This window comes from Geospiza fortis, unplaced genomic scaffold (assembly GCF_000277835.1).
Source record: "Geospiza fortis unplaced genomic scaffold, GeoFor_1.0 scaffold174, whole genome shotgun sequence".
Lineage (NCBI taxonomy): Eukaryota > Metazoa > Chordata > Aves > Passeriformes > Thraupidae > Geospiza > Geospiza fortis.
This window is the reverse complement of record NW_005054480.1, coordinates 1,212,632-1,223,355: the sequence shown is the minus strand read 5'-3', so window position 1 is coordinate 1,223,355 and position 10,724 is coordinate 1,212,632. Positions and strand designations below refer to the sequence as shown.

General features: G+C 54.8%; 1 protein-coding gene across 1 annotated transcript in view; it reads left to right on the top strand.

The window, feature by feature from the left end:
* Window positions 1-6,134, top strand: part of TPM2 (tropomyosin 2) — a 13,364-nt gene extending 7,230 nt beyond the window's left edge. The window contains exons 3-9 of the mRNA XM_031063082.1: window positions 1-46; window positions 1,077-1,194; window positions 1,316-1,386; window positions 2,136-2,211; window positions 2,343-2,405; window positions 2,734-2,803; window positions 5,827-6,134. Of these exons, the coding sequence (XP_030918942.1) occupies window positions 1-46; window positions 1,077-1,194; window positions 1,316-1,386; window positions 2,136-2,211; window positions 2,343-2,405; window positions 2,734-2,803; window positions 5,827-5,909 (527 nt within the window). The 3' untranslated portion in view covers window positions 5,910-6,134. The remainder of the gene's footprint in view (window positions 47-1,076; window positions 1,195-1,315; window positions 1,387-2,135; window positions 2,212-2,342; window positions 2,406-2,733; window positions 2,804-5,826) is intronic.
* Window positions 6,135-10,724: the final 4,590 nt, after the last annotated feature.

Below are 10,724 nucleotides of genomic sequence, written 5' to 3'. Positions count from 1 at the left end.
TGCAGAAGCTGGAGGAAGCTGAGCAGGCAGCTGATGAGAGCGAGAGGTGGGATGGAAAGGGACAGTGGGAGTGGTGTCAGTCACCATGGATGCAGACAGCCCCCTTAGTTTTGCACTGGGGTCCCTCTGAGGTGACCTTCTTGGGGTTTCTGTTCACTTTCCTGCAGACTTCAAAGGGAGAGAGCAAAGCCACAATGCAAAGAAGTCCCGCAGATACAGACACTCTTATGCAGAGCCCACATAAAATCCTGAAAAATTTTATCTGGTATTTATAAAAGCACCAGACTGTAAGCAAAGCCAGAGGACAATATTTATTCCTCAGCATGTTTTATTTCTCAGAGCAGCTTTAGACGCTCAAGGACAAAATAAGAGCCCAAAAGGAAACCTCTGTGCTGGTAACTAAGGTCAGATTTGAGGACCAGACAGCCTCATTCAAAAAGAGTTCTAGAGGGGGTATGTTGCCCCATCCTCAGGGCAAGTAGGCTTCCCAGACTGGAGCTGTGCAGGCAAGGACACTCAGGTTGTATGGCAGCACCCAGCATGTCACAGTGTTCCTGGCAGTTATGTGAGCTCTTCCCTCACTGGCAAAGATCACTATGAGCAACCGCATTTGAGTGAGAGAAGAAGAGTCTTCTTCTGTGGGGGTTTAGTAATCCCCTATTTGTGAGCATCACCTTGAATGAAAAAGGCTTTGCCACAGGATGTTTTCCAATATTTCCTAAGGGCTTCCAGCTTGTCAGGCTGTTTTTGTGGAGGTTGTGGCTGGCTCATCCTGGGCTGGACACCTTTTCCCAACAAACATGGGGTCAGAACCTGCCTGCTTGAGTGCCACCATGGACATACCTCACTCTGGAACATAGGCCTGGCGCCAGTTCCACTGTAATTCTGCACAGGAGCATTTTTGGGTACTGGTGGTGTGATCCTACTGTATGCAATCCTCCCCAAGCAATGTACCATGTCCCTGAATCTAGAGGGTGGTGTTGTTAGGGTACAGGACGTGCAGATGGGCAGGCAGGATGTGCAAATGACACCTTGACCCACAAGCAGTAAAATCATCTGGCATGGTCTTTCCTCAGAGGCATGAAGGTCATCGAAAACAGGGCCATGAAAGATGAAGAGAAGATGGAACTCCAGGAAATGCAGCTGAAGGAGGCGAAGCACATAGCAGAGGAGGCTGACCGCAAATATGAGGAGGTGTGTACCCCATTCCCCAGTCCTGACACCCTGGCAGCACCCAGAGCCATTTCCTTATAGCCCTGTGCCCCCAGCTGGGGCAGGCACAGGGCTAACATGGGTCACTTGCTTCCATCAACAGGTTGCCCGCAAGCTGGTCGTTCTTGAGGGAGAGCTGGAGCGCTCAGAGGAGAGGGCAGAGGTGGCGGAGAGGTGAGTGGGGCTCCTGGTAGGCAGCATGCAGGGGCCCCACACAGCCCTTGTCCCAAATCCCTGGCAGACATGGGGATGGGGATGTCTGTCCCTGGAAGAAGCAGGGTCTATCACTGGGGTGGTCTTTGGGATTGCAGGCTGGGGGTAGGGGTGTGCCAACCCACTGGCATCATATCCTTGACCCTGTTCTCTGCTGTTCCCCTCCGGGGGTGCCCCTCTTCCACCCCAGCCGAGTGAGACAGTTGGAAGAAGAGCTGCGGACCATGGACCAGTCTCTCAAATCCCTCATTGCCTCAGAGGAAGAGGTACTGGGGCAGGGGCGCGGGGCGATGTGCAGCAGCCCCCTCTCTCTGTCGCTGTCTTTCGAACCATGCGAGCCACCTCTCTCCTTTCTGCACCACTGCCTCCAGCACCAGCCTCCCCTCGCCCCCCTCTCCAGCAGGCGCAGGCTGGGCACGCTCCTCCATCCCTCCATCCCTGCTTCCCCGGCGGGGCCAGCGAAAGCTGGGCTGGTGGTGATGCACGAGGTATCCGTGCAAGGAAGCACAAGGAAAGGATGAACAGATGCGTCCTGGCAGCTCCTGCTCCCAGTGGCTCTGCTCCTGGTCCACCTGCACTGAGTTTTCTCCTTTCTCAACTTGTTTTCTCTCTTTCTTTCCTGCTTCTCCGTGCCTGTTCTTTCTGCTCCTGCCTCTCTCCTGCCCTCTGGCCCCACTCCCCCCCTCCTGCCGGCTCTGCTTGGGATGTAGTAAATGTGGTGACCTAGAGGAGGAGCTGAAAATTGTCACCAACAACTTGAAGTCCCTGGAGGCCCAGGCTGACAAGGTAGGACCCAGGGAGGCTGCTAGGGTTGGGAAGAATGCGTGGGGTCTGGGAATGCTGTGGTCTCCTGCTGGGGTGGAGGACAGCTGGAGATATGCCTTGGGACTCACAGGTGCTTGTCTCTGTCTCTGCAGTATTCCACCAAGGAGGATAAGTACGAGGAGGAAATCAAGCTTCTAGGGGAAAAGCTGAAGGAGGTAAGGGTTGTAGGGCTGCCACAGAATGAGTGCTTGCCATCTTGAATGGGTTTTGACCCCATTATGCCTATGTCCTCTACCAGTTTCCTAAATTGCAGCCCAGCATCATAGCAGTTACCTGGGTCTGGGATGACTTTCATTAGTCTGTTCTGATTTATGGTGTGAGGCTTCATGGAGTCTTAGTCCCTTCTTGTCCCTTGCCTTTTCCACGGGAGGGCTTCTGGAGAAGGGTACCAGAGATGCAAATGGGGCAGATTTGGAGTGCAGTGCAGCCTGCACCACCTGCTGTGTCCTGCAGCTCACCCTTTCCCCGCTGTGCTTCCCACAGGCTGAGACCCGGGCGGAGTTTGCTGAGAGGTCTGTGGCGAAGCTGGAGAAAACCATTGATGACCTAGAAGGTAAAATGTCCCCACCAGCCCCATGTCCTTCTTTCCTGGGGTGGCACTGGACACACCATGCTCCTGGTGGGGCTGGACAGTGCTTGGCCAGAGGGAGGGGCGGTCAGGATTTCTGGGAGCAGAGCGGCTGGATGCTGTGGCATCTGATGTGGGAGCACAGAGCTCCTGGGGTCTGGGCCCTGCCCTCGGGTAGGCAATAGGGTCACATCCATGCTGCCTGTGCCCGCACACCCCTGCTGCCCTCAGCCCGCTGCTCACAGCCACTCTCTCTCTCCACCTTGTGTCCTGCACTCTATTCCACCATCTGCTCCCTGCCTGCCTTCACCTGCAGACGAAGTGTATGCGCAGAAGATGAAGTACAAAGCCATCAGTGAGGAGCTGGACAATGCACTTAATGACATCACCTCCCTCTGAGCCCCACGCTGGGCACCAGCACTGCACCTGCTCCCTGCCTGTCTCTCCCCAGCTCGGCTGTTTGCCTGCCTGGCCATCCCACCTCTCTCCCTACCCTCTCTGTCCTCCTCTGTCCTACCTAGCCTGTGCCTGTCCATCAGCTCCTTTGGGACAGGAGCTGACCCGGGGTGTTCCCGCTGTACCCCTCTTTGGGGAGACAAGGTGTAGGTGCTTAGAGCTGTTTGTTCAGGGCAGGAGAGCAGCCCCACATACTGACTGGACAGTGTAGTTGTAGGCCCATGCCACAGCATTGCCCTGGGGATCAGGACTGTGCCCAGAAGCCCTTTGTTCCAGCAGCTCCCTCCTTGGCTCCCCAGCAGCAGAAGCACTGGGGACCCTGCAGCTCCGGGGCTGGGGGGCCATTTCCCCCCCCATATACTTCCAGCGAAGTCCCCTGGTGCTGCTTGCTGGCCCCAGCATGGGGATGACCTGCATTGGGGAAGCGGCACCTCCACTGCCAAAGCTCAGGCCTGGGGGATAGAGGGTTGGATCCAACTGTGCAGACACCTTGTTCCCCGGCAGGCAGGCGACCCTCACTCCTCCCTCACCCTTCTGTCCTTTGCACATTGCTCTTCAGTTTGCATCTCACGACTTTTCTTTTGTGTTCTGTCACTCTGGGTTAATGAGTTGATATCAATAAAAATTTAACATTGGTTTCTCCTTTGTTTTCTTCATGCCACTCTGTCCCTCATCTCCTGCCTGTCTCATGTGGGTGCTGTCAGCAGTGTGGTAGGAGTTGGTTGCAGGCAGCTCACAGCCACGGGCTCTCCAGGCTGAGTATGGCTGAGACCCAAGAGGCTCCCGTGCTGTCAGGCTGAGCGGGACGGGGCCATTGTGCTGACCCCTGCCACCCCCTGACTCTCGTACGCAGCTTTCCCCATCTCATGCCATCTTCTCCATGAGTCTTTTGGTGTGAAATGTCAGGGTTAGACCTGGTCCTGTCCATTCCCTGTCTCTACTCTCAGACATTGCCTACAAGCAGCAATCTCATCCCTGTCATGGCTCCTGCATCACCTTCTCTTGGTGAAGAGGCTTGTGCTACCCTTCAGTAGTGATCTCTTGTGACCTCTAAATTGGTCCTGATCCACCTCCTCCTTCCTCACCACCCTACCCTGTCCCAGAACCCAGTTTCCAAATTGGTGGACCTACAGCCTTGTCCCTGCACAAATACTGGCTGCCTCCTGCCAGTCCAGCTGTATCCCACCACTGGCTGGGTGGCTTGTGGTGTTTCCTGTGAAGGCTTTCAGAAATGCTGTCTCTTTTCACTAACTCACTTTTTTCTCTCTCTTTCCTGTGCTGCGTTGATGTCTCTCCATTTTCTCTAGAGCGCTCTCAGCAGGAGGCCGAGAAAAACCGTGTTCTCACTAACGAGCTGCGGGTCATCCTTACTGAACTTAACAACTGAGCTGCCCAGAGCTCCTGGCCCCGGCCCAGCCTCCCTGCCCCATTTTGGCCCGGCTGGCTCCAAGCTGGGAGCCCCTCCCCGCTGGGGTGAGGCAGGGTGTAAAGCCTTGCCTTATCCTCATAGGGGTAACTACCCTGATTGGGCAGGACAGGGCGCCCCTCTGGAGTTGATCAGTTTTTGTGGGAGAGATATGAAAGGTTTTGGGAAGTCCTGGGATGCCCATGTAGTCATGGATGTCCTCTGGCATCATCCTGGCTCTGCTGGGGAGGGATGCAGTGGTTTGTACTGTTGCCTTCCTCCCCATGTCCTGGGAGTCAGTGGGCAGCCTCTTCCTCCTCACTCTGGTCACCCTAAATTGTACAGGATGGATTCCCTTAGAAAGAGGTCCTTGGAGGGTGCTGGGAAGGCTGGGAAAAGAGCTGGGGATCCAGCAGCACCTGCTGCCCCAAACTTGGGACAGGGAAGAGGCTAGCAAGGGCACACTGGGAGATGGGGCTGGGTGGACAGCAGTCTTGTTCCATCCCCATGTCTGGGGGAAGGAGGATGCCATTTGGAAGTGAACACCAGAGGGAGGCTGCCTTGGCAGAAGGCTGCCTGGCAGAGCTTATCCTTGTAGCCTTGTTAGCTCTGCTCCTTATCTCTGTTGTCCTCTGCCCACTCTCCTGGGCTGTTAATGGGCTGCTTTCTCACTTCTTTTCTTCACGGAGCGCTGCTGGGTCATGCAGCAGGCATTGGTTCTCCGCTTCTGCTGGCCAAGGGTTTGTGCATGTGCCTGCAGCTGGCCAGTGGTGATGCCCCAGTGTCTGGCCAAATAATGGTACTCGCCAGCGGCACCTGTGCTGCAGAGTGCTCAGCCACGGGCAACGGGGCAGCCTGGGAAGATGGAAATGCTGAAGAGTGGTAACTGCCTGTCCCAGTGACCAGCCTGACTGGCCTGGCTTCCCTGGCAGATCCCAGAGTGGCTGGACTCATCCCTGCCAGAAATGGGGCTACCTGCGTGGACTATGCTCCACAGGGGATGCCCCATTTGACTGGGGGCTCTTGCTGTACTGAAATGTCCATCTGTGTGTGTGTGTGTGCTTGTGTGGTGTGCGTGCGTCCCGCTGCACCTGGGTACATTTGGGCTGTGTCTGTGTGCGTGGCTGGGTGTCCCTTGTATTCACAGAGAGCCTGGCCAGTGCCAAAGAGGAGAACGTGGGGATACACCAGGTCCTGGACCAGACCTTACTGGAGCTGAACAACCTCTGAGCTGCCCTCGCAAGCCCCTATCCCTTTTCCCTACCCAACACATGCACCCCACTGGCATGCTCAGGATGCAGTCATCAGCTGAACTGCATCTTGGCCAAACCCACACCTCCATTGAGAAGGGAAGCTCAGCAGCCTTGCACTGTTGCTCAAGGGGATCTTGTTTGTGCACAGCCTAACTGGCTCTGTCCTGTCTTTATGTCCAAATATTAAAGCAGTTTGACAAGATGGATGCCTGTGTTTGGTCCTTTGGGTGGGTACAGGCACTGGGAGAGGAGGTGTGGGTCTCCCGCCCCAGGCTGATGCATGGAGGGTCTGCATGCATCTGTGGCTGTGGTGGGCTTGGAATGATAACCACATGGTTTGGACTGTGTTCCCTCATCTCCATCTCTTCCTTGGAACACAGAGGAGACCTCCAGCTCTCAAGCTCAAACTCACCATCCTCTTCAAGTACACAGTGATAAACCATGTCACTGGTGTGTCCCCTTCCACAGTCTGCATGCTACTGGCTTGGCAGCTGGGGAAACCACAAGGTTCTTGACATCTCCATGGAGGGTTCATGTTTATGACAATGAGGAAACACACAAGCACATGATCATGCATGCACACATTATTAGTTGTCAGGGTCTTCTCCAAGTATGGGATTAGCTGCTCACCCTTTGTACTAGTTGCAATTTCTTTTACCAGTGACTGAATGCCTGCCTGAGGGACAGCTGTAGAAGCTAGCAAATATTAATGCAGCAGACAAATGTTCAGGAAGTTTCTTCCTGGCTTGCTGTATTTTCTCCAACTCAAATTGAAGAGCAGCCGGATGTGTCTCATTGCTGTTACCAAAATGGGCTGGATTTCCTGGGGATGCCCAAAGCCATTATCTAGTCCTGCCCTTCACTTCAGGCCCCTCCATGAAGTAGACCAAGCCCTGTTGTCCCATGCTACCCAGCGGATATCCCTCTAAAAGCACATACACACACTGCCAGGAAACACAATTCATGCTGACCCCTTGTTGAGCCAGACCCAGCAAGAGCCTGACAGGGATAGCTTTTGTTATCTGCTTTCCTTTTTTTGCTGCGCCTCTTGGGTCAGGAAAGGAGGGTGTTGAGATTGCATCTCTTTCCTGCCCAGGTGCTGCTGGCCTCCTGCCCTCTCCATGGCCCAGCAATTCTGTTTTGTGGTTCTAAGGCCTTCTACAGCAGGGAAAAAAGCTCCCTGTGCACGGGGTGCTCATCTTCAGTTCATCTTTTCAAGGCTGCAAAGTCTGCTGTGAGCTGCAGCCTCCCACCCTGGGCCTGGAGGAGCTGGAGGGGAGGACAGTACATGGTGTCTTGGACTGCTGAGCTGTTGCTGCGCAAGGGCTGGAGCTCCTCCTTGGGCCTGCCTTCCTCTTCTGCAGTGCATCAGCTGAGACATTCTGTTGTTCAGTCAAAGCACCTTCCAGGCAGGGGGTTGTCTGGTTTCAAAAAGAACCAGCATGTAAAAGCACCTCTTCTCTGGAAGCCTGCACCCTGCACTACAAACAAGGCTGCCCTGTGCCCCGGTCAGGGTGCGTCCCAGTGCCCAGCCTCTGGGCGCCCTTCGCCTTCCTGCCAGGACAAAGAACCCTTTCACACCCACTGTTTTTTCCCCATTAGCTACTGCTGCTGCCTCCTGGTTTGGACCAGTCCACTTAACTAAACTGTTTACACCTCGCTGCAAGGGGCTTTTTATTCCTTTGAATGGCCTGTGATTTGGCAGTGGGATCCTGACTGCTGTTCCCAGGTGTTGCTCAGCCTGAGAAAGACATGAGCTACGTCATGGGTCAGCAAAGCTTTGCACTTCCTCCATTCTTCCACCCACCTCCTTTCCCCTGCGGCCTCATGGAGAAATAGGCAGGCCAGGGAAAGTCCTGGGAGCACAGGGCACTGTGGAACTGCTGGCATGGGAGCATGTCTCCCCACAGGTGTCACAGCCCCACAATGAGAACTGAAGCGCCTCTGCCCTCCTCCATTCCTGTCTCTCCACCTCTCCCATGGAATTTCAACCTTTGGATCTCTTTATTTTGGCCTGGCAGACTGAAGATCTCCCCAGAGAGTTTTCAGCCCTGCTGTTGGTTGCCACCCCATTGACATATCAGCACATGAACTTTCAGCAGCCTCTCCCCTCTGCTCTCCGCTCCAGTTTTCTCATCTCTCCAGTGCCTCATTCCATCTCTGAATCCTTGCCGTTCAATGCCCTCGAACTACATGGTGGAGTGGGAGGACCACACAAAGAGCATCTGAGACACTTCGATGAGACTTGTCAAGCTGTGCAGAGCCAGGCACAGACTACTGCCACCCCTCAGGCTCTCCCTGCATCTACAGCTTAAGACATTGGGGAGAGGGACAGAAAAACTGTGTTGCCAAATCATGAGGGTTTTGCAAAGCTCTGGGGGATTTCAAAACAGGTCAGGCCCCCTAAAGCCAAGTGCCACATAAATCTCCCAGTCGCCAAATCTGTGTTACTGACTTGTCAAAGTCAGCAGAGGACAAGGCAGCTAGAGGGAAGCATGGATGGCCATGACCACGTGGGGCCATCTCAATTTTGTATGAGCCTGCCCCATATGCAGTGCTTGGGGCTATGCTGCCTGGGAGAGCGGAGTGTGTAGTACAGAAGCACATGTGGCCTCTGCTTCTCTTGCTCAGGGGAGCAGCACTGGAGCATCTCTGCTGCAAGACAGGGTGACAGGCAGAAAGGGACAATTCATTGCATTGGTTTAGCAGTTGTTTGTGACAAAGTTGATTTATTCCCTTCAGAGCAAAAGAAAGTAAATAAAAACCACTTGTTATCAGGGCTGTGTTATGCAATGCCTTTCTTGCAGGATGTCTCCCCTGTGCTGTTTATTGTCTTTGTGGATTGGGCTAGGATCATCATTTTGGTGAACTGCATAGTATTATTTTTGAAGATGATAAAATTACTGGTCTTGATTCTATCACGCTGGCCCATGCTTCAAGCGCTGGGCAGGTCCTGCTTTAGAATCACAGAACAGCTGGGGTCAGAAGGGATCTCTAAAGATTATTGCCACAATGAGGAGGGGCACTCTCAACTAAATCATGTTACCCACAGCCCCATCCAGCCTTAGCTTGAATGTTTCCATTGGTGATGGATGTGGTGATTACAAAGATCTGGGACTATTGTGAGCACCTTTGAACTTCTTCTGGTCATTGTCCTCCTCCTTGATGCTGGAGCTCTCCTGCTTCCTGTAGCTGGCAGAGGCATGCTTCCTTCATCTGTCCAGTCAGCAGCCCACAGTGACCTGGACCAGGGCTGCTCCAGCATCTTAAAACAGCCACTGCTGCTGCACTGCAGAAAGGAGTGGGGCTTCCACAGTGCCCCCCTTCCCCTCTATCACCTGCAGCAGCCAAGTCACCTCATGATGCAGATATTCCTCACACACTTCTATCCGTTTGGCTGTGTCCATGTTGGCCTGGTCACAGTGCTGCAATCTGGACAGGATGGTCAGCAGAGCCAGGAAGAACACAAGGCTTGGAGCCAAGGCCTGGTGGATGAAAAAGGAGCTTATCAGGTTTGTGTGGGAGGTAGCAGGGGGCTGGGAACACCCAGGATGTCCCCAAAGCCTCTCTGAGCACCTGCCGCCATTGAGAGCCCTAAGCTCCTCTTCCAGCCCAAGCACAGTTCTGTGGCCTGTCCTGCCCTGAGGCACTTTTGTTTTTTCTCATTAGAAACACCCTGGGCATTGCCCCCATCCCTGTCTAGCCCAGCATTCCTCTGCATGCACACTCACTGGTCACCAGAATCCAGGTGTGCTGGGGCCGGTGACACCTCCTGCTGTGACCCATCCTCCCTGATGTCGCAGCCAGCAGAGCCACATCTCCCAGCTGGCAAGCCCCAGCCTTCATCTCCACCCCTCAGTGGGTCCTGGCCATCCTCACCAAGCTCCCTGAGGCCCTCTAGGCCCACTGGGCAGAACCCTGGGGCTGTAAGTAACACAGGGGCTGTAAGTGGATGTCCCTGGCTTACAGAGTGAGCTGCGACTTTCTCTGGGCCAGGTAAGCTGACTCTGGGCTGTTTTGCTAAGAAGTTATGAAATCTTAGGCAGGGACAAAACTATTCCCCTCTCTCCTTTTTGGGGATCCCTTGTGCTGGAAGCACAACCTGGCCTTGTAAACCTTGGTAATCAAATATCAGTCATGTCCCCAGAACAAGTAGAAAAGATCCTGTAATTCTCACTTCCAGCTACCAACTCGCTGGCTGTGAGGGCAAGCCCATGAGCTGGTGGGGATATGCCAGGACCCACATCTCACTGCTCCCCTGGGATTCCCCTTGTTCAGGAGAGCCCTCTGTACTCCACGTTGGAGTGCTCTGCTGTGAATTGTGCCTCCTACAAACAGGGTCTGTTTTCCACGATGTAACAAAAGCCTTTCCAGACCCCACAAAAGCCTTCTGCTGCATGTGTGCCAAGCCTGGCATGGGTGCAGCGTTTCTGCCGGGTCAGCAGAACTCTACACCCAGTGCTCCTGTCCAAAGTCTCCCGGAGGCAGGAAGAATGTGTGTTGGGGTGTGGGTGCCTGTAAGTGCGAAGTGCCCTGAAGCGCCTTTCCGTGTCAACCTCGAGGTGGACTGGAGGTGCCAAGCGGAGGGAGCACAGAACCACCAAGGGCGGGACAAGCTGCACACCTGGCCCAGGCCCTGCTCCTCGGGGTGGCCGTGGGGACGAGGCCAAGCTCCCCTGGGCGCGGCTGCGCTCCCACAGGATCTCGGGGCCTGCCGAGCTCGGGGGGACCCACGGGGACCATCGCGTCCGGCTCCTGCACACGCCCCCCCGCGGGTCACACCGTGCGCCGG